The sequence below is a fragment of the Loxodonta africana genome, chromosome X (assembly GCF_030014295.1).
Source record: "Loxodonta africana isolate mLoxAfr1 chromosome X, mLoxAfr1.hap2, whole genome shotgun sequence".
Classification (NCBI taxonomy): domain Eukaryota; kingdom Metazoa; phylum Chordata; class Mammalia; order Proboscidea; family Elephantidae; genus Loxodonta; species Loxodonta africana.
In genome coordinates this window covers 86,314,202-86,338,965 of record NC_087369.1, presented here as the reverse complement: position 1 = coordinate 86,338,965, position 24,764 = coordinate 86,314,202, and the positions used below count along the sequence as shown (strand labels likewise).

The 24,764-nt window shown below is 38.3% G+C and overlaps 1 protein-coding gene across 1 annotated transcript in view; it reads left to right on the top strand.

The window, feature by feature from the left end:
- Positions 1-24,764, top strand: part of ZDHHC15 (zinc finger DHHC-type palmitoyltransferase 15) — a 236,292-nt gene that overhangs the window by 171,110 nt on the left and 40,418 nt on the right. The window contains exons 6-9 of the mRNA XM_010592707.3: positions 11,985-12,017; positions 12,777-12,897; positions 15,467-15,599; positions 18,200-18,326. Coding sequence (XP_010591009.1) covers positions 11,985-12,017; positions 12,777-12,897; positions 15,467-15,599; positions 18,200-18,326 — 414 coding nt within the window. The remainder of the gene's footprint in view (positions 1-11,984; positions 12,018-12,776; positions 12,898-15,466; positions 15,600-18,199; positions 18,327-24,764) is intronic.

Here is a 24,764-nt window from a genome sequence, read left to right as displayed (position 1 = left end):
CTGTCTTAGTTATCTAGTGCTGCTATAACAGAAATACAAGTGGACGGCTTTAGCAAACAGAAATTTATTCTGTCACAGATCGGGAGGCTAGAAGTTTGAATTCAGGGTGCCAGCACCAAGGGAAGACTTTTTCTCTCTTTTGGCTCTGGAAGAAGGTTCTTGTCATAAATCTTTCCCTGGTCTAGGAGCTTCTCAATGCAGGGACCCGAGGTCCAAAGGACAAGCTCCTCTCCCAGTTCTTCTTCCTTGGTGGTGTGAGGTCCCAGAAGGAACTATAGTGCTGCCACTGTCCACCTTCCAGTGGTGCCTGCATATCTCACAGAACCATTTGCAAATCAGGCACAAGTTTTCTCTTCCTTGGTCCACTGATCATAAGGAGTGCTCCATGAGGCCATAGGTGCAGATTAGGAGATGGAATGTAAAATGACAGGAGTGGAGACCACGGGCATTTAGGCCACTTCTTCATACAACTTACTTGTGCATTCAGGTCCTGCTCAGACCCGATCTTGTATATACCAGTTCCGTTTAATGATGGAGTGCTGCCATTCACATCCAAATTTATGGCTCTGTGGGTTAGACAGCACCCAGTTCATGATGGGCAGCTCAGGCCGCATAGTGACTTGGTGCCCCGTGGTTAAGCGGTCAGTCTCCAGTAAGGCCCAGTAACAATCCAAAAGCTGTTTCTCAAAAGGAAAGTAGTTATCTGCAGAAGATGGCAGGGCTTTGCTCCAAAATCATAAGGGTCTGCACTGTGATTCACCAATAGAGGCCTGCCAGAGACTCCAAACAGCATCTCTATCTGCCTCTGACACTTCAAGCATCATTGAACCAGCGAAAGCATATGGCCCAAGCGGCAGAGCTGCTTGTATGGCAGCCCGAGTCTGTTGAAGAGCCTTCTTTTGTTCTAGGCTTCACCCAAAACTAGCAGCTTTTCAAGTCATTTGATAAATAGGCCAGAATAGCACATCCAAATGAGGGATATGTTGCCTCCAAAATCCAAAGACACCCACAAGGCATTGTGCCTCTGTCATGGATTGAATTAGGTCCTCCCCCAAAATGTGTGTATCAGTTGGGCTGTGCCATGATTCCCAGTATTATGTGATTTTCCTGTATGTTGTAAATCCTGCCTCTATGATGTTAGCAGCAGTTGTGTTAGTGAAGCAGGACTCAGCCTACAGGATTGGATTGTGTCTTGAGGCAATCTCTTGAGATATAAAAGATAGAAGCAAGCAGAGAGACAGACTTCCTCCAGAGCCAAAAGAGAGAGAAAGCCTTCCACCGGAGCCTACGCCCGGAATTTGAACTTGTAACCTACTAGACTGTGAGAAAATAAATTTCTCTTTGTTAAAGCCATCCACTTGTGGTATTTCTGTTATGGCAGCACTAGATGACTAAGACAAACTCTCTTTTAGTTGTGGGAGGGGCCAGATACAATAACTTATCCTTCACTTTAGAAGAAATATCTCAACATGCCCGACACCACTGGACCCCTAGAAATTTCACTGAGGTGGAAGGCGCCTGAATTTTTGTTAGATTAATTTTCTATCCACTAGTGCACAAATGTTTTACCGATAAGTCCAGAATCATTGACACTTCTCCCTTATTAGGTCGAATTAGCATAATGGCATAAATGTAATGGACCAGTGTGAGATCTTGTGGAAGGAAAGGCAATCAAGGTCTCTGTGGACTAAGTTATGACATAGGGCTGGAGAGATGATATAGCCCTGAGGTAGGACACTGAAGGAGTATTGCTGGCCTTCCAGCTGAAAGCAAACTACTTCCGATGGCCCTTCATAACAGGTATGGAGAAAAAGATATTAGTGAAATCAGTAGCTGCATACCAGGTACCAGGAAATGATTTAATTTGCTCAAGCAGTGAAACCACACCTGGAACAGCTGCTGCAATTGGAGTCACCCCCGGTTAAGTTTTCGATAACCCACTGTCATTCTCCAAGATCCATCTATTTTTTGCACAGGCCAGATAGGCAAGTTGAATGGGGATGTGGTGGAAATCACCACCCCTGCATCCTTCAAGTCCTTGATGGTGGCAGTAATCTCTGCAATATCTCCAGGAATGCAGTATTTCTTTTGATTTACTATTTTCCTAGGTAGGGGCAGTTCTATTGGCTTTCACATGGCTTTTCCTACCACAGAAGCCCTTACTTTACTTGTCAGTGATCCAATGTGGAGATTCTGCCAAGGGCTGAGTATATCTATTCCAATTATGCATTCTGGAACTGGGAACATCAATATAGAATGAGTTCAGGGACCAAATGGACCTACTGTGAGATGGACATGAGCTAAGACTCAGTTAATAACCTAACCTGTATACACCCCCACTCTGACTGGTGGGCCCCAGTGACGTGTTAGGTCTCCTGGAATTAGTGTCAGTTCAAACCCGGTGTCAAGTATTCCCCGAAAAATCTGATTTTTTCCTTTTCCCCAGTGAAAAGCCACTTTAGTAAAATGACATAGGTCCCTTTGGAGAAGGCTGAGAGAAAGAAAGATTAAAGTTTCTGGCAGTGCAGTAGAGTCCTTCCTTAAGGGAACCCAGCCCCCCACCCCCATCATTCAAGGGGTTGTGAGTCTGTAAACTGGCTCAAGTCTGGTAATTCACCGAGGGTCTGTGACTCTCTATTTTGATGACTTGAGTTAGATTGCTGTTAACTTGACTTAGAATTCTTACTCTTGTACAGATCAAGTAAATGTTTAGTAAATTGTCTACGTAGCCCTATAACCCACCTCTACCCATACCTGCTGGTCCACACCACATTGCCTTGCCCCCTCATGCCAGCTCCCGCAGTGCCATTTTTCTCTTTCTTCCTTTTCTTTCACCCTCTCACCTAGCCCCATATGCTGCCTCTACCCCCTCCCACTGGGCCACATCGCATCACCACAGGTAGAGAGCTACCAGCCTGCAACCAGCCGGGTGTACCCCACCACCACCTGCTGGCTCTCACTGTGCCATTTTTTCCTTTCTTCCTTTTCTTTCTCCCTCTTACCTAGCTCATATGCCATCTCTAACTCTTTCCACCAAGCCATGCTACACCACCATGACTAGAGAGCCACCAGCTCACTGCCATCCCGGGTTCACCCTGCCTCCATCTACCAGATCCTGCTGCACTATTTTTTCCTTTTTTTCTATTCCTTTTCTTTATCCCTCCAACCTAGTGCCATATGACATCTCACCCCACTTCCGCCAGCCCCCAGGTCTGCCTCACCCCCACCTGCCAGCTACATTTGTTTTCTTTTTCTCTCTTTTCTTTGTTCTCCCTACCTAGTCCTGTATGTCACCCCTCATTCCTGCTGGCCCTCACAGTACCAACAAGGCTAGATCATCCTTGGCTCAGGTCCACTGCTGAACTAGGCTCACAATACCCCACCCCTCCCACCAGTTGACCAGCTGCTGAACAGAGGGAAGTAAGCCCATACCACTCCCTGTCTGACATCCCTGCCTCTCAGGCAAGGGGCTGTGACTGCTCCCACATCACTGGACCAACACCAGGGGTCACACAGTATACGCCCAGTCTGCCCTCAGCCACCTCGCCAAACCAGTGTACAGCAAAGTGTGCTTGACCTGCCTGCTGCTGCCCTGTTCACCTGGACAAGGTGGTGAGAGCTATTGTACCCACAGACGAGCCAGTAGCAAAGCACACCTAGACTACCCACCCTGACATATCAAAAAAAAACAAAGAAGCAGGACAAAACAAATGAGCACAAAATCTATAAATACAGAAAATAGTACCTAATTGTCTTGGAGACAACAGATATTATCAAAACATAAAAAACCAGGACAATATGGCTCCAGCAAATGATCAAAATAAAGAAACAGATGACCTTCCAGTAGAAGAAAAGGCAGTGGAACTACCTGATATGGAATTCAAAAGACTAATACTTAGGGCTGTCTAAGAGATTAGGAAAGAAATCAAGGAAAACACAGACAAAACCAAGGAAAAAGTAGACAAAATCATGAAAACACAGATAAAACCAATGAAAACATAGCCAAAATCAAGAATAACACACATAAAGCAAAAGAATAATTCAGAAAAACAATACAGGAACAAAACATCAAAATAAACAATTAAAAATCATACAAAACAGCAACTAGAAATTCAAAAGATAAACAACAAAATTTCAGAAATGGACAACTCAATAAAAGGTTTTAGAAGCAAATTTGAAACAATGAAAGACAGAATCAGCAAGATTGATGACACATCCCTGGAGGCCACTTTGAGGAAAAATCCAAGAAAAGAATAAAGAAAACCTAAGAATTATGTGGGACAGAATCGAGTGAAAATTTGTTCGTGATCGCAGTCCAAAAATGGAAAACACAGAGAAGATTGTTGAAGATTTGCTGACAGGAGACTTCCTAGATATCATATAAGAAGAAAAGCTGACCATCCAACAAGCTGAACAAACCCAATATAGGGTAGATACCTAAAGAAACTCACCAAGACATATCATAATCACACTCACCAAAACCAAAGACAAAGAAAGAATCCTGAGAGCACCTCAAGACAAACAAAAAGTCACTTACAAAGGGGAAACAATAAGACTAAACTTTGATTACTCAATAGAAACTATGCAGGCAATAAGGCAATGGGATGACATATATGAAACCTTGAAAGAAAAAAAACCACCAACCAAAAATAATATATCCTGCAAAACTCTCTCAAATACAATGGTGAAATAAGGACATTTCCAGATAAACAGAAATTAAGGGAATTCATGAAAACCAAACCAAATTTACAGGAAATATTAAAGGGAGTCCTTCAGTTAGACAACCAACAACATCACACAACAACTGGAGTCTAGGACACAGGATAGCATTAGCCAGATACCAACTAGGTAAATATTTCTCAATAATAAAGCTATAAGACTTAAAACAGAAATAGAGACGTCAATCTGTAAATGACAATGTCAAAACAACAATGGGGAAATAAACAGTGTAGGTATACAACTTTCAAATGGAGAGGAAGTCAAGGTGATATCAAGTAATAAAAGACTGGTTCAAACTTAGGAAGATAAGGGCAAATTTCAAGGTAACCACAAAGAAAGCTAACAAACCAACTCATCACAATAAAAAAATATAAAATCTCAGTAAACACAAAATCTATTAAAAAAAAGAAAGAAAATACACACTAAAATGGAACTCAACACAGGAAAGTAAGACAAACAAAAACATCATCACCACCAAAAAAAAGCACACCAACATGACAGCAATAAAATCATACCTATTGATAATTACGCTAAATGTAAATGGCTTAAATGCACCTGTAAAGAGACAGAGAGTGACAAAATGGATAAAAAATACATGACTCATCACTATGCTGCCTGCAAGAGACATGCCTTAAACACAAAGTCATAAATATATTAAAAATCAAAGGCTGGAAAAAATATTTTAAGCAAACAATAACCAAAAAAGGGTATGAGCAGCAAAACTAATCTCAGATAAAATAGACTATAAGGTAAAATTAACCATAAAAGCTAAGGAAAGACATTATATAATAATTAAAGGGACACTCCAAGAAGACATAACCATAATAAAGATCTCTGCACCCAATGACAGGCCTCCAAAATATGTAAAACAAACTAAAGCGGCACTGAAAAGAGAAATAGTTCCACAATAATAGTAGGAGACTTCAACACAACACTCGTGGTAATGGACAGAACATCTAGAAACTCAACAAAGATATGGAAGATCTAAAGGTCAAAATCAACCAACTTTACTTCCTAGATATATATAGAACACTCCATCGAACAGCAGCAAAGTATACATTCTTTTCCAAAGCACATAGAACATTCTCCAGAATAGACCACATGTTAGGCCACAAAGCAAGCCTCAGTAATACCCAAAACATTGAAATAATGCAAAGCATCTTCTCTGGCCACAATGTTATAAAAGTAGAAATCAATAACAAGAAGAGCAAGGAAAAAAAATACATGGAAACTGAATAACAACTTTCTTAAAACCAACTGCATAATAGAGGAAATCAAAAAATTCTTAGAATCAAATGAAAATGAAAACACAGCATACCAAAACCTTTGGGACAGGGCAAAGGCAGTGTTCAGAGGTCAATTTATAACGGTCAACACACACATCAAAAAACAAGAATGGGCCAAAAATCAAAACATTAACCCTACAACTCAAATAAATAAAGAGCAGCAAAAGAAGCCCCCAGCCACCAGAGGAAAGGAAATAATAAAGATTACAGCAGATATGAATAAAATAGAGAACAGAAAACAACAGAAAGAATCAATAAAATCAAAAGTTGGTTACTTGGAAAAGATCTACAAAATCAACAAGCCACTGGGCAAACTGACAAAAGAAAAACACGTGAGGAAGAAAATAACCCAAATAAGAAATTAGATGAGGATGTTACAACAGACCCAACTGAAATAAAAAGGATCATATCAAAATACTATGAAAAATTATACTCAACAAATTTGAAAACCTAGAGAAAATGGAAAATTTCTAGAAACACACTACCTACCTAAACTAACACAAACTGATGAAGAAAACCTAAACAGACCCATACCAAAGGAAGAGATTGAAGAGGTAATAATAAAAAAAAAAAAACCTCCCCCCCCCAAAAAAAAAAGGCCAGGCCCGATGGCTTCACTGGGAAAATTCTACCAAACATTCAGAGAAGAGCTCACACCAGGACTACTCAAATTACTTCAGACCATTGAAAAGGAAGGAATACTCCTGAATTCATTCTATGAAGCCAGCATAACACTGATACTAAAGCCAGGCAAAGTCACCACAAAAAAAAGAAACTTACAGACCAATATCTCTTATGAATATAGATGCAAAAATTCTCAACAAAATTCTACCCAGTAAAATTCAGCATCATATGGAAAAAAATAATACACCACAAACAAGTGGAATTCATACCAGGTATGCAAGGATGGTTCAACATTAGAAAATCAATCAACGCAATCTACCACATAAATAGAACAAAAGAAAAAAATCACATGATCATCTCCATCAATGCAGAAAAGGCATCTGGTAAAGTCCAACATCTATTCCTGATAAAAACTCTCAATAAGATAGGAATAGAAGGGAAATTCTACATCATAATAAAGGGTATCTATACAAAACCAACAGCCAACATCATTCTCCATGGAGAGAGGCTGAAAGCATACTTCCTGAGAGCAGGAACAAGAAAAAGATGCCCTTTATCACCACTCCTCTTTAACACTATGCTAGAAGTCCTAGCTAGAGCAGTAAGGCAAGAAAAAGATATAAAGAGCATCCAAATTGGAAAAGAAGAAATAAAACTATACCTGTTTTTCAGATTACATGGTCCTGTACATAGAGAATCCCAAATATTCCACAAGAAAACTACTGGAACTAATAGGAAGATTCAGCATAGTAGGATATAAGATCAATATACAAAAGTCAGTTGGATTCCTATACACCAACAAAGAGAACTTCAAAAAGGAAATCAGGAAAGCAGTACCAGTTATAATAGCCCCTAAAAGATAAAATACTTAGGAATAAATCTAACCAGGGATGTAAAAGACACATACGAAGAAAACTACAAAACACTGTTGCAAGAAACCAAAAGAGACCTACATAAATCGAAAAATTAACCATGCTCATGGATAGGAAGTCTCAACATTGTGAAAATAGTCCTACCCAAAAGCGATCTACAGATATAACGTAAACCTGATCCAGTGACCAACAACATTCTTTATCGAGATGGAAAAACTAATCACCATCTTTATATGGAAAGGAAAGAGGCCCCAGATAAGCTAAGCATTACTGAAGAAAAATAAAGTAGGAGGCCTCGCATGACAGACACATAGACCAATGGAAGAGAATTGAAAACCCACATGTAAATCCATCCACCTATGGTCAGCTGATCTTTGACAAAGGACCAAAGTCTATTAAATTGGGCAAAGACAGTTTTTTTTTTAAACAAATGGTACCGGCAAAACTGGATGTCCATCTGTAAAAAATTGAAACAGGACCCATACCTCATACCATACACAAAAACTAAGTCAAAATAGATCAAAGATCTAAATATAAAACCAAAAATATGATAAAGATCAGAGAAGAATAATTAAGGACAATACCAGGGGCCCTGATACCCCCCCCCAAATAAAACAAACCAAACCCACTGACATCGAGTCAATTCCAACTCATAGCAACCCTATAGGGGCCCTGCAACCCTATAGGGGCCCTGGTACATGGCATAAATTCAGTACAAACCATAACAGTGTGCAAACACCAGAAGATAAACTAGGTAACTGGGAGCTCCTGAAAATTAAACACTTATGCTCATCAAAAGACTTTACCAAAAGAGTAAAAAGAGAACCTACGGACTGGGGAAAAATTTTTTAGCTAAAATATATCCGACAAGGGTCTAATCTCTAAAATCTGTAGGATACTTCAACACCTCAATAACAAAAAGACAATCCAGTTTGAAAATGGGCAAAGGATATGAACAGACACTTCACCAAAGAAGACATTCAGGCAGCTAACAGATGCATGAGGAAATGTTTGTAATCATTAGCCATTAGAGAAATGCAAATCAAAATTACAATGAGATACTATCTCACCCTGACATTACTGGCATGAATCAAAAAAACAGAAAATAACAAATGTTGGAGAGCTTATAGGGAAATTGGAACTCTCATGCACTGCTGGTGGGAATGTAAAATGGTACAACCAGTATGGAAAATGATATGGAGCCTCCTTAAAAAGTTAGAAATACCATAGATCCAGCAATCCAAATCCTAGGAATATATCCTAGAGAAATAAGAGCCATCACACGAATAGACATATGTACACCCATGCTCATTGCAGCATTATTCGCAATAGCAAAAAGATGGAAACAACCTAAGTGCCCATCAACAGATGAATGGATAAACAAGTTATGGTACATACACGCGATGGAATACTAGCAATGATAAAGAACAATGATGAATCTGCGAGATATCTCACATTTGTGAATCTGGAGGGCATTATGCCAAGTGAAATAAGTTAATCACAAAAGGACAAATATTTTATGAGACCACTATTATATAAACTCAAGAGAAGGTTTACACACAGAAAAAAAAAACTTTGATGTCTGTAAGGGAGGGGAGAGGTGAGGAAGCGAAATCGCTAACTAGATAGCAGACAGGTGTTAACTTTGGTGAAGACAACACACACTATAAGGAAAGCCAGCACAACTTGACCAAGACAAAGAGATAGAAGCTTCCTAGACATATCCAAACACCTGTGGGACTGAGATACTGAGGCTTAGGACTGGGGACCATGGTCTCAGGGTACATCTAGGTCAATTGATATAACATAGCTTTTACAGAAAATGTTCTACCTCTTACTTTGGTGAGTAGCATCTGAGGCCTTAAAAGCTTGTGAGCAGCCATCTAAAATATATCTATTGGTCCCATCACGTTCAGAGCAAAGGAGAATGAAGAAAATCAAAGACAAAAGGAAAATATCAGTCCAAGGGACTAATGGACCACATGAACCACAACCTCCACTAGCCTGAGCCCAGAAGAACTAGATGGTACCTGGTACCACCACAGACCTCTCTGACAGGGATCACAATAGAGGCTTCTAGACAGAAAGGGAGAAAAATGTAGAACAAAATTCAAGTTCACAAACAAAAACCAGACTTACTGGTCTGACAGAAACTGGAGGGACCCCCAAAACTACGGCCCCCAGACACCTGCTAACTCAGAACTGAAGCCACTCCTGAAGTCCACCTTTTAGCCAAAGACTAGACAGGACTATAAAACAATAACAAAGGTAAGGAAAGTGCTTCTTAGTTCAATCAAGTATAGGAAACCTAATGGGCAACACCTGCCCAAAAGCAAAGATGAGAAGGCAGAAAGGGACAGGAAATCTGAACGAATGGAAACAAGGAACCCGGGGTGTAAAGAGAGAGGGGGGACTGCTGACACATTGCGGGGATTGCAACCAATGTCCCAAAGCAATTTGTGTAATTTTTGAATGAGAAACTAATTTGCGCTGTAAACTTTCACCTAAAACACACACAAACAGTTGTAGCAGTACATGGACAGGGAGTTGCCAGAAATTCAAGCTGGATTCAGAAGAGGAGGTGGACAGAGGGATATCACTGCTTATGTCAGATGGATCTTGGCTGAAAGCAGAGAATATCAGAAAGATGTTTACCAGTGTTTTATTGACTATGCAAAGGCATTTGACTGTGTGGATCATGACAAATTATAGATAACATTCAAAGAATGGGAATTCCAGAACATTTAATTGTAGTCATGTAGAACCTGTACATAGACTAAGAGGCAGTCGTTTGAAGAGAATCAGGGGATATTGCATGGTTTAAAATCAGGGAAGGTGTGCATCAGGGTTGTATCCTTTTACCATGCTCATTTAATCTGTATGCTGAGCAAATAATCCGAGAAGCCAGACTATATGAAGAAGAACATGGCATCAGGATTGGTGGAAGACTCATTAACAACTTGCGATTTGCAGATGACACAATGTTGCTTGCTGAAAGTGAAGAGGATTTGAAGCACTTACTGACTGGAAGCAGCAGTTAAGAAATCAAACGACATATTGCATTGGGCAAATGTGCTGCAAAAGACTTCTTTAAAACGTTGGAAAGCATAGATGTTACTTTGAGGACTAAGGCATGGCTGACCCATGCCATGATATTTTCAATAGCAACATATGCACTCGAAAGTTGGACGATGGATACGGAAGACCGAAGAAGAATTGATACCTTTGAATTATGGTGTTGGCAAAGAATATTCAATATACCATGGACTGCCAGTAGAACGAACAAGACTGTCTTGGAAGAAGTATAGCCAGAGTGCTCCTTGGAAGCAAGGATGGTGAGACTTCGTCTTATGTACTTTGGACATGTTATTAGGAGGGACCAATCCCTGGAGAAGGACATCAAGCTTGGTAAGGTAGAGGGTCAGTGAAAAAGAGGAAGATTCTTGAGGAGATGGATTGACACAGTGGCCGCAACAATGGTTTCAAGCATAGCAGTGATTGTGAGGATGGCACAGGACTGGGGAATGTTTTGTTGTTTTGTATGCAGGGTGGCTGTGAGTCTGATCTGACTCGATGGCACCTAACAACAACCCAACAATTTGTTTTAGGGAAGAAGACCACAGAGGTAAAGTGCCATTCTTATCACATCACATTAAGGGTACTTAACTATTAACGTGATTTATCACTTTCAGTACTCATCTCAATCACCTGGCTGAGATAGTGTTTGGCAGGTTTCGCCTCTGCAAGGTCACTCTTCTCCCCCCACCCCCACCCACCCCCGCCCTTTCCTTTCCATACTGCACTCTTGGTAAGGAAATCACAAAAACATTAAAGGAATGGAGAGTTATGTGCCACCTCCTTGAGGGTGATGTATCTACAAAAATTTTTGGAATTCTTCTGCATGTTAAATTTGTTTCCTCCCCCACATTTATTTAGTCAGTCACTTATTAGTATGGACTTATGGATATTTATTTTATACTTTGGGTTATAACCTAAAGCTACTGTATTTATTTGGTTGCTCAAATTATTACAGCTTTGTAAAACCCCATTTGTATGTTAATAAATATAATCTTCATGCCTTTTTTCTTGGGTACTTGTTCCCCTCATTTTTCCCTTATCCCTGATTCAAACATAGGTTATAGCCATATGCTTTCTTCTGTACTTTTATTAAATTGAGTATTGAAAAAAAAATGAGAAGAGACATCTTGGACCTTTTCTCCGAATCAATATCCTGGAGTTCTTAATTCCTTTTAAAAGTTTGGACTTCTAGGCATGTAAGTTGAGGCCAGTATGACCTTATAAAGTGTTGTTGTGATTGCCTCATCCTAGGAATAACAGGATACATAGTTTTGGTGTAGCTATAGTGGAAATATGGGTATACTAGAAATATTTAAAAATACTGGTGAGAACTTGAGTGCAATTATAAGGTGTTGCGTCATTTCCATAGCCTCATTTATTACACTGTATTTTTTCCCTTTTGTAGGTGTGTATTAAAGATGGACCATCACTGCCCATGGTATGTCCCTTTTATTGATTTCTTGCCTTTAAAAGGGTAAAAATTTCTCAGTGTACCTGCTTTCCTAAGCATAATTGTAACACACCTGTTTCTGCCGCCATAATTCACTGGGCTTTGTATTTGTGTGGGGGGCAGAGGAGGAGTAACATTTTACAGCAAGAATAAATATACCACCAAAGGTATGGTAGTGCACTTCTAGGGTCACAAAGCTAATAGTCTCCAGTTCATTAGCTTTAGCTACTGGGCATAGTAATGAAATAAAGCACAATTCCTTCTCCTCTTTGATATTACACAATTCAGATGTTTTTAGCTGGCTTGATGTTTGAATCCACTGTGTGGTAGGATTGTTAAATTCAGCAGTTCTTCTCCAAATTTTGTATGACAGACCTAGAGAATCAGTCTCAAATCATCTAACCGCAAAGAGACCACATTATGCTAAGTGCAGCTGCTAAGACTTTAATGTGTTCAGTATCCAGGATCCAGCTCTGCTTGGGTGTGTCAGAAATCAGTTCAGAACTATTAGGCAGGCCAGATGTGTCTGTGCCTATAAATGCAAGGAGAAACAAGTGAGATGTGAACTTGTTTTTCTAGTCCGTTCCTATTAAGAGGCTTTAATCTCTGTGGGTTTCTATATAACACGTAATGAAGCAGCAGGAGTAACATGTGTCCATTGTTTAGTTCACTTATGTATCAGTGTGTTCTCAATCAGTGGGTCCTGATTTCAAATTAGTTTTTCTTTCTTCTTCATTTTTTTTTTAGGGTTAATAACTGCATTGGATTTTCCAACTACAAATTCTTCCTTCAGTTCTTAGCTTACTCTGTTCTCTATTGCCTGTATATTGCTACAACAGTCTTCAGCTATTTCATCAAATACTGGAGAGTAAGTTTAAAATTCCTGAAGTCCTCTCCCCTCCTCACCCCCCCACCCCACTCCAATCTATGAAATAGTTCACCCTATCTTTTTCGTGTTTTGGAGTAGCTAATTTAATACTGAAGTAACCAGAAGGGAAGCCACCAAAAGCGTGTTTTCTGTGTTTAATACTTTGAGATTTATGGGAAGGATGTTATTTAATGATTCCAGTTAAGTTTCTGCAACACATGAGAATCTTTTTAAGACCTTCAGGAATTCTTGAATTCTACTGATTCTTTACAATGTACTTCACTAGCCAAGTTTAAAAAATCCACTTCTTATCAATTATATATTTGACAAATATTGAAACTAATTCTAAATACCTAGTTTCCCAAGAAAGAGTAACAAACCACTCCCCCATTGTTAGAAAATACTTTCTAATTCCCTGTTCAAAGGAGAGTTGCAACATTCCCACAGAACAGAAAGATACATTGATCATCTTCACATATGACCAAAATGAAACGGTGAGTCTCATTTGAACTTTGTGTGAAAAGAATACTAGTTTGAGATTTAGGAGAACTGGGTTTTAATGCTAGCTCTGTTACCTGCTTCACAGGCTCATTGCCAAGATCAAATAAAATAGATGTTGAGAGTGCTTTACCTTTCAAAATGTGATTTCAATAATTACCATGAAATATAAAAAAAAAATCCTGATCTCATCATTCTTCTGCTTGACTTATATCAATCATCTCCCATCTATTTCCAAACAGTTGAAGGCAGCTTTCCAGTTCATATATGTATCCATGATCTGTCAGCAGTATAGTCAAAATATATATATTTTTTGATTTCATGCCAATGAACTGCAAAAGATATCCCTATTCCTCAGGAAGGCTGTGAATTATTTTAGGAAAAAAGATAATTGCATTATTCTACCAGTATTCCTCTGAATATGGGTATTGCTTTGATTAATTTAGTTTGGTCATCTCTTGAGAAAGTAATTTTGAACTTAGAGCTGTCATCCTCTTCTAACACAAAAAGTTTAACATTAAGGGCTTTATCAAGGGACAGCACAGTAGATATGCTTTGGCAGACAGAAGAGAACTCTACTAATTATTTTGGGGGCGGGGAGAAGAGACTTCCAACCCAGCTACATAGGATGTGGACTGACCTTCTATCGGTCCCTCTCGCCCAGACATTTTCTAATTTCTCATTTAAAAGTGTAAGAAGTAAAACAAGTGATTTTTTTAAAAACTTTTAAAAAATACTTAAAAATTAGATTATGAAAGCATAAACCCAACCAGGCAAAAACCACTACAAACTAATACATGGAGTCTTTCCTATAAATTCAAAACCAAACAAACATAGCGATCAAATTCAACTTGTATGCTTAGGCCGAATTGAGTCTGCCCTTAAAATGAAAAGTAAACAATGCTGTGTACTTTTAAAGCCATATATCAGGGAAGCTAGCTGTGCTCCTAGTTTCTGATAAAGCCTCCTGAAAGTTGAAGTCCTTTGAGTAGCTATTTCCTGGGCTGTTCTTCCCCCAGGAAAATTTCACCCAGATCACCCCTCAGCTGAAAGCATCTGGCTGGCTTACTCCCCCTTATCTTTATCCTTCAAACATATACATCCTGGATGATTCCCAATATTTCCTGACATCAAAATGAATAAAAATCTCTAAGAGATAAAAAAATCTGTAATATCTGATCTTGCTACATCTTGCTAAACCTTAATTTTCTCCTTACAAACCAGAGTAGAACCAGATCTGAATGTTGAGGTCCACCTCATTCAAGAATCACTTTTAACTTTACTACTAGGGAGCATTTGGAAATATTTCAAAGAGATTCATCAGACCAACACAATGCCACGTGGAAAAAAGATGCCCCAGCTTCTTATTGAAATGTTTAGCCAATTACTTTCAAAATTGTCTACAAAATCCCACTTGATTCTTACTGTCTAAACAACTGTTCCACAAGATGTAGTATACCAGCACATTCCACTTCAGCTACACAAAATTTGCAGCAACTTTAAAATCAAGTCATGACTTATAGGTAGGACATTTTAAAATTCTACCTATGTGCTTTAACTTCCTCCATATACCACTGTGACATTTTCAACACACATATGTACAAAGAAATATGACATATAAAGAATTCTAGACTAGTCCACCTTGAGACAAAAGGATGAGCCATATTGCTTCAAGACCACCATTAGCCAATGATTCATAATTATGAAGTTAAATGGAGTACAGCTTTAAAGAGGTTACATGCCAATTATGGCCTGAGTATACCCTTCTCATTTTTTATACTCCTCTCATATTACCCTTTTCTAATTGGTACATTTTACATTATTTTACACTGAACTGCATTTAAACAAGGATCTATTTCAGGCTTTGTAGGCTGAGAGCATATCCATGATGAGGTGTTCAGGTTATCAGTAGAAGGAATTGTTTTGTAAATATTTTACAAAATCTATATTTTAAATGATAGCTAGACGTTTTATGTATGTCAGAATATGACTAACCTATACAGAAAAACTAGCCAAGCCTTGCCACTTTAATCTTTTGGTTTTGTTTGTTTGTTTATTATTTCTTTTCTAGGGGGAATTGCCCAGTGTTCGCTCCAAGTTCCATGTCCTTTTTCTCCTCTTTGTGGCCTGCATGTTTTTTGTCAGCCTTGTGATTCTCTTTGGTTACCACTGTTGGCTTGTCAGCAGAAACAAAACCACCTTAGGTAAGACTGGATATTTAGACTAGAAAAAAAATACATTAATGAATATCAGAGTGACCTATAGATTGTTCCTAAGGAAGAGAAAACATTCCAATGAAACATTTCAGCTGCAGTGTCATCGTTTTGGCACCAAACTGAGACAGATGAAAATACTTTTCATCAAACTAGAGAGGCGTAGAGGCATAGAGGCACAAAAACAAAAATGACCAGTGCTCTTTATCGTTCATATTGGGTAATACCAAAACCAAATCAAACCTGTTGTTGAGTTGATTCTGACTCATAGTGATCCAAAAGGACAGAGTAGAACTGCCCCATAGGGTTTCCAAGGAGGGGCTGGTGGATTCAAGCTGCTGACCTTTTGATTGGCAGCCAAGCTCTTAACCACTGTACCACCAAGGCTCCTATTGGGTAGTAGTACCCTAGAATTACAGCCCAAAAGATTTCTGAAAGGTGTTTATGTGAGGAAGTGGAAAAAGAAGAATCAGAAGAGAACATCAGAAAAGGGAGACGAAGGTCAATAAAAGATAAAACATATCCAAAAACAGAACCCTGAGAAAGAATCCAAACCAACAAATCATTTATGTCTACAATCATCAGTGAGCTTTGTAGAGACTGTGAAAGATACTAGAATATATAAACAAATTCATATCCTCAGTGAGCTTACAGCCTTTCCATGGAGATGAGACATACACACAAGAAAAGAAACATAATATACTAGATAAAAATTCAGTGCTTAATTATAACACAAACTATATCTGCCATAAGTGTTATTAGAGATTTGAGAGGGAGGTTTGAGCTAGGTCTTGAAGGCTAGGTAGGATTTGACTGGAAAATGGGATTAGGAGAAAAAAGCAGACATGTGGTAGAAAGAAATAGGTCAGATGTGTGTTGAAATGAGATGAGGGGAAGGAAATAAGTTTGGCATCAGCAGAGAATTCAGAAAGGTATGTGGCAGAAAAAAAACTAATGAGTGGCAGACTAGGAAGATGTAAAAAGTGATATTTTAGGTAATTTGGTTTTGTAAGGGCATATAAGATGGCCTGACAGGGGGATGACTCTAGGAGATCACTGCAGGAAATCTAGACAAGTTAGAACTTAGAGAATGGCATTGGAGATGTAATATTTGGAATGATGCAAGAAACATTACAATGGCAACAACAGAAGGATATATAAGGCTCGGTTATTTATTAGATATGCAATTGGTTATTATCAAAGGAAAACTTCAAGGTTACTTTTCTAAGTTTATATATCCAAGCCTCTGCCCTCAGAAAGCTTACAAAATAGTTGAGATACAGAACAGACATACAAAAAAGTAACTAGCAAAATAAAGTAATATATTTTTGTCAAACAAGTAGAGCCATCAATAAGTGTTCTGGAAAGAGATTGCTGCTTGTTTAGAGAAGACTAAAAAGGGACAACAGCAACAGAAAGGACCTATGAGGGCAAATGTTGAACTCAAAAAGTTATGAGACAAAATACATTACATTAAACAAGTGAGTCTCTAAAAAATGAGTACAAGAAATGACCATTCTTTTGGTTCATTACTGACTGTATAGCCTGGCCTGTTATTTGGAGAACTGTATTTCTGATGGATTCCATTGCAACAACTTTTTCATCATTGTGTACAAATCAATGCATGAGATGTGACAAGAAACTGTACAAGAGTTTAATGTTTAGCTAGGATAGATTTGAGGAAAGTTTAGTGCAAAAGCTACTACACTTTGGGAATTCATTTGTTAGTAATGTTAAAAGCTAAGAAAGTATTTGCACCCATTTTGTAAACCAAATCTATATATAGCACTTAGTTTTTAGGGTGGTAGAGTAGCACATTTGGCTTAGAGATCTGCTGCAAAGCAGAAGACTACTAAAAGCTTCATGATAACAGAGTCTTTGAAAGGAAAGAACAAATGGGAAATGGCCAGATCCAGTCAGAGTCCAACAGTGAGAGTGTTTGCTTAATGGGATATGTGTCTAAAAATAATGTGCACCAACATGGTCCAAGTCCTTGTGCTCTTTGAGGTGATTATAGTTCACCCATTGACATTTTCTCTGGAGTAAACCTTAGTTCCTTACATCGCAGCCTTCATTGTGAATATTTTCATTCCTGAAATGTTTCAAAACCAGATCAATGTCATTACCATCTCTTTATGTGTCGTTACTTTGTTTCCCAGCTCTAAAGATGGAGACGAACTGGCTGTTGCCACTAAGATTCAAATAAAGTTCTGTTATTTTTGCTTTTTCACCCTTCACATCCAGCAGTATAAAATATATACTGCCCCCTGGCTGCTTAATTATTTCTACCATCATATGTTTCCTCTGCCTTTAAACAAACAAACAAAATAACCAAAAAACCAGTTGTTTATATTGAATAACAATCTTACTTCATGTTATGTGATTAAACTGGTTTTTAGTAAGTAATTTAGCAATAACTAAGAATGAGAGGGCTGTGTTACCACAGCAAAAAGATATCATAGATCCAAGTCACATTTATGGATAACTTAAAAATTTTTTTTTTTTTATAAAATCGTAACTATCCTGAAATTTGTTTCTTTGTTGCTTCCTTCCTCTTTCCTCTTTCTTCCAACTCCTCTGCCCTTCCCTAGAGGCCTTCTGCACTCCAGTGTTTACAAATGGCCCAGAGAAAAATGGGTTCAACCTTGGCTTCATCAAAAATATCCAGCAGGTGTTTGGAAATAACAAGAAGTTCTGGTTAATACCTATCGGGTCAAGGTAAGTAGTTATAACTACTGAAAGAAGTTGATGCTGGACGATACCTTGAAGTGGCAAAACAGTTTTGATTATAATGTGCACCAGGTATCAGTCCAATAAGAAGTTTTCTTCCTCCAATTTTTAAAAAATATTTTCGTATTGGTGAAAGTATACACAGCCAAAGATATACTGTTTCAACAATTTCTTCATATACAATTTAGTGACATTGGTTACATTCTTAAAGTTGTGGTACCATTCTCACTATCCTTTTCCAAATTATTTCACCACCATTATCTTAAATTCACCGCCCCCTAAGCTTCCTATCCAACCTTTCAAATTGCTATTGTCAGTTTGATCTCACATAAATCATTCTTTAAAAGCACAATGCTCGAAGTAGATGTACTTTACTAATTAACCCATTGCCATTGAGTTGATTCTGACTCATGGAGACCCTATAGAACAGAGTGGAGCTGCCTCAGTAGGGTTTTCAAGGAGCAGCTGGTAGATTTGAACAGCTGACCTTTTGGTTAGCATATGTACCTCTTAACCACTGCGCCACAAGGGCTCCAAGGAATTTATAGTTTTGACCCATAGCAACCCTATAGGACAGAATAGAACTATTCCATATTGATTCCAAGGAGCGGCTGGTGGATTTGAACTGCCAACCTTTAGGCTAGGAGCCAACCTCTTAACCACTATACCACCAGGTCTCTTCTTTATTAATTAAGCTATCTTTGGTTCAAAGAAGACTTCAGGGGATAGTTTTCTTGTTTTAAGGTTTAAGTTTAAAGATTATCTCAGGGCAATAGTTTTGGGGTCTCATCCAGCCTCAATGACTCCAGAAAGTCTGGATTCCATAAGAATTTGAAATTCTGTTCTGCATTTTTCCCCTTTTGATCAGGATTCTTCTATAGAATCTTTGATCAAAAACTTCTGTCATGGTAGCCAGGCACCATCCAGTTCTGGTCTCATGGCAAAGGAGGCAGTTGTTGACAAAATGGATTAAAAAAACAGGACCTGTCAATATGCAGTCTACAAGAGACACACCTTAGAAACAAAGACATAAATATCTTAAAAATTGAAGGATGAGAAAAAATTTATCAAGCAAACAGCAACCAAAAAAGAACAGGAGTGGCAATACTAATCTCAGATAAAATAGACTTCAAAACAATATCTGCCATAAAAGACGAGGAAGGATATTATATAATGATTAAAGGGACAATCCACCATGAGGACACAGCCATAATAAATAGCTACATGTCCAATGACAGGGCTCTAAAATACCTAAAAGAAACCCTAACAGCACTGAAAATAGAAATTGACAGTTCCACAATAATGGTAGGAGACTTCAACACACCACTCTCAGTAAAAGACAGAACATCTAGAAAGAAACTGAACAAAGATACAGATCTAAAGGCCAGTCAACCAACTTGACTTCATAGACATATATAGAACACTCCACACAAGAGCAGCAAAGTATACATTCTTTTCGAATGCACATGGAACGTTCTCCAGAATAGACCACATATTGGGCAACAAAGCAACCCTCGACAAAATCCAAAACATTGAGATAATACAAAGCATCTTCTCTGATCACAACACCATAAATGTAGAAATTAATAACAGAAAGAGCAAGGAAAAAAAATCAAATACACGGAAGTTGAATGACACCCTGCTTAAAAACCACTGGGGAATAGAAAAAATCAAAGATGGAATCAAAAAATTCCTAGAATTAAATGAGAATGAAAACACATCGTACCTAAACCTTTGGGAAACAGCAAAGGCAGTGTTCAGAGGTCAATTTATAGCAATAGATGCATACATCAAAAAAGAAGGAAGGGACAAAATCAAAACATTAGCTATACAACTCAGATAAATAGAAAGAGAACAGCAAAAGAAGCCCGCAGCCACCAGAAAAAATGGAAATAATAAAGACTGGAGCAGAAATAAATGAAATAGAGAATAGAAAAACAATAAAAGAATCAACAAAACCAAAAGTTCGTTCTTTGAAAGAATGAACAAAATCGATAAACCACTGGCAAAACTGACAAAAGAAAAACAGGAGAAGATGCAAATAACCCAAATAAGAAATGAAATGGGGGACATTACAATAGAAATAAAAAGAATCATAACAGAGTACTGTGAAAAACTGTATTCCAACAAATTTGGAAACCTAGAGGAAATAGACAAATTCCTAGAAACACTCTACCTATCTAAACTAACACAAACTGAGGATGAAAATCTGAATAGATCCATAACAAGAGAAGAGATTAAAAAGGTTAAAAAAAAAAGTCCTGGCCCAGATGGCTTCACTGGAGAATTCTACCAAACATTCGGGGAAGCGCTCACACCAATATTACTCAAACTATTTCAGAACATAGAAAAGGAAGGGGTACTTCCAAATTCATTTTGTGAAGCCAGCATAACCCTAATACCAAAAGCAAAGACACCACAAAAAATTACAGACCAAGGTCTCTCATGAATATAGATGCAAAAATTCTAGCCAGTAGAATTCAGCATCATATGCAAGGATGGTTCAACATTAGAAAATCAATCAGCATAACCCACCACATAAATAAAATGAAAGAATCACATGATCATCTCAGTCAATGGAGAACAGGCATTCAATAAAGTCCAACACCCATTCCTAATAAATACTCTCAGTAAAATAGGAATAGAAGGGAAATTGCTAAACATAGTAAAGTATCTATACACAACCAACAACCAACATCATTCACAATGGAGAGAAGCTGAAAACATTCCTCCTGAGAATAGGAACAAGACAAGGATGCCCTTTATCACCACTTCTATTTAACATTCTGCTGTTAAGTCCTAGCTAGAACAATAAGGCAAGAAAAAGAAATGAAAGGCATCCAAATTGGAAGGAAGAATTAAAACTATCCCTATTTGCAGATGATATGATACTATACATGTTGTTGTCTGTAGGTGCCATTGAGTTGGTTCTGACCCATAGTGACCCTATGTACAACAAAACAAAACACTGCCTGATTGTGCACCATCCTAAAATTATTGTTAATCTTGGACCCATTGTTGCAGCCACTGTGTCAATCCATCTCTTTTTCACTGACCCTCTACTTTACCAAGCAAGATGTCCTTCTCCAGGGACTGGTCCCTCCTGATAACACGTCCAAAGTCTCACCATCCTTGCTTCTATGGAGCATTCTGGTTGTACTTCTTTCAAGACAGATTTGTTCGTTCTTTTGGCAATCCATGGTATATTCAATATTCTTCACTGACACCATAATTCAAAGATGTCAATTCTTCTTTGGTCTTCTTTATCTATAGTTCAGTTTTCGCACGCATATGATGAGATTGAAAATGCCACGGCTTGGGTCAGGCACACCTTAGTCCTTGAAGTGACATCTTTGCTTTTTAACACTTTAAAGAGGTCTTTTGCAGCACATTTGCCTAATGCAATGCATCATTTGATTTCTTCACTGCTGCTTCCATGGACATTGATTGTGGATCCAAGTAAAATGAAATCCTTGACAACCTAAATATTGTCCTCGTTTATCGTGATGTGTATAGGTCCAGTTGTGAGAATTTTTCTTTTCTTTATGTTGATGTGTAATCCATACTGAAGGCTGTAGTCTTTGATCTTCATCAGTAAGTGCTTCAAGTCCTCTTCAATTGCAGTAAGCAAGGTTGTGTCATCTGCATAGCACAGGTTTTTAATAAGTATTCCTCCAATCCTGATGCTGTGTTCTTCTTCCTATAGTACAGCTTTTCAGATTATTTGTTCAGCATACAGATTGAATAAGTATGGTGAAATGTTACAACCCTGACACACACATTTCCTGAGTTTAAACCATGAAGTATCCCCTTGTTCTGTTGAAACGACTGCCTTATGTTGTATGTACAGGTTCTTCACGATCTCCATTAAGTGTTCTGGAATTCCCATTCTTCCCAATGTTATCCATAATTTGTTATGATCCACACAGTCGAATGCCTCTGCATAGTCAATAAAAAACAGCTAAACTTCTTTCTGGTATTCTCTGCTTTCAGCCAAGATCTGTCTGACACCAGCAATTATATCCCTTGTTCCACGTCCTCTTCTGAATCCAGCCTGAATTTCTGGCATTTCTCTGTAGAAGTACTGCTGCAACTGCTTTTGAGTAATCTTCAGCAAAATTTTACTTGCGTGTGATATTAATGATATTGTTCGATAATTTCTACATTGTGTTGGATCACCTTTCTTTGGAATAGGCATAAATATGGATTTCTTCCAGTTGGTTGGCCAGGTAGCTGTCTTCCAAATTTCTTGGCATAGACGAGTGAGCACCTGCAGTGCTACATTCATTTGTTGAAACATCTCAATTGGTTTCCGTCAATTCCTGGATCCTTGTTTTTCGCCAATGTCTTCCGTGCAGCTTGGACTTCTGCCTTCAGCACCATTGGTTCTTTATCATATGCTACCTCCTGAAATGACTGAACATCAACCAATTCTTTTTGGTACAGTGACTGTCTATTCCTTCTATCTTTTTTGATGCTTCCTGCGTCATTCAGTATTTTGCCCATAGAATCTTTCAGTATTGCAACTCAAGGCTTGAATTTTTCTTCAGTTTTTTCAGCTTGAGAAATGCTGAGCACGTTCTTCCCTTTTGGTTTTCTAACTCCAGGTCTTTGCACATGTCATTATAAATACTTTACTTTGTCTTCTCGAGCCACCCTTTCAAATCTTCTGTTCAGTTCTTTTACTTTATCATTTCTTCCTCTCACTTTAGCTACTCAGCATTCAAGAGCAAGTTTCAGAGTCTCTTCTGACCTCCATTTTGGTCTTCTTTCTTTTCTGTCCTCTTAATGACCTCTGCCTTTCTCCATGTATGAAGTCCTTGATGTCATTCCACAAATTGTCTGGTGTTCGGTCATTAGCATTCAATGTGTCAATCTTGAGATCTCTAAATTCAGGTGGGATACACTCAAGATTGTACTTTGGCACTCATGGACTTGTTCTAATTTTCTTCATCTTCATCGTGAACTTGCATGTGACTTATTGATGGTCTGTCCTCAGTTGGCCCATGGACATGTTCTGACTGATGATATTGAGCTTTTCCATCATCTCTTTCCACAGAAGTAGTCAATTTGATTCCTCTGTATTTTGTCCAGCAAGGTCCATGTGTATAGTTGCCATTTATGTTGTTGTAAAAAGGTATTTGCAATGAAGAAGTCGTTGATCTTGCAAAATCCTATCACGAGATCTCCGGCATTGTTTCTGTCACCCAGGCCATGTTTTCCAACTACCAATCCTTCTTCTTTGTTTCCAACTTTTGCATTCCAAACACCAGTAACTATCAATGCATTCTTATTATTAACGGATGTTTGTAGCTGTTTATTCTCATTTTGAGTCATGCTCCAACAGCAAATGAAGGTCTTGAAAGCTGGACTCCATCCATGTCATTCAGACTGACTCTACTTTGAGGTGGCAGCTCTTCCCTAGTCATATTTTGAGAGCCTTCCAACCTGAGGGGCTCATCTTCTGGCACTACATCAGACAGTGTCCCACTGCTATTCATAAGGTTTTCAATGGCTAATTTTTTTTTTCAGAAGTAGACCGCCAGGTCTTTCTTCCTAGTCTGTCTTAGTCTGGAAGATCAGCTGAAACCTGTCCATCGTGAATGACCCTGCTGGTATTTGAATACCGGTGGCATAGCTTCCAGCATTACAGCAACACACAAGCCACTACAGTATGACAAACTGACAGACTCGTGAGGATGCTATACATAGACAACCCAAAATACTCCACAAGAAAACTACTGGAACTAATAGAAAGATTCAGCAGCATGGCAGGATAGAAGATAAACATACAAAAATAAGTTAGATTCCTATACACCAATAAAGAGAACTAAGAAAAAGAAATCAGGAAAGTAATACTATTTATTATAAAAAAAAATAGCTCCTAAAAAAATAATACTTAGGAATAAATCTAACCAGGGACATAAAAGACCTATACAAAGAAAACTACAAAACACTACTGCAAGAAACCTAAAGAGACTTACATAAATGGAAAAACGTACCATGTTTATCGATAAGTAGACTCAGCATTGTGAAAATGTCAATTGTACCCAAGGCAGTCTACAAATACAATGCAATCCTGATCCAAATACCAACAGCATTCTTTAATGAGGTGGAAAAACTAATCATTAACTTTATATGGAAAGGAAAGAGGCCCTGGATAAGTAAAGCACTATTGAAGAAAAAGAACAAAGTAGAAGGACTTGCACTTCTTGACCTCAGAACCTACTATCCAGTTACAGCAGTCAAACAGCCTGGTACTAGTACAGACACATTGACCCATGGAACAGAATCGAGAACCCAGAGGTAAGTCCATCCACTTATGGGCACCCAATCCTCAACAAAGGCCCAAAGTCCATCAAATGGGGAAAAGACAATCTTTTTAACAACTGATGTTGGCAAAACTGGATGTCCATCTGTAAAAAA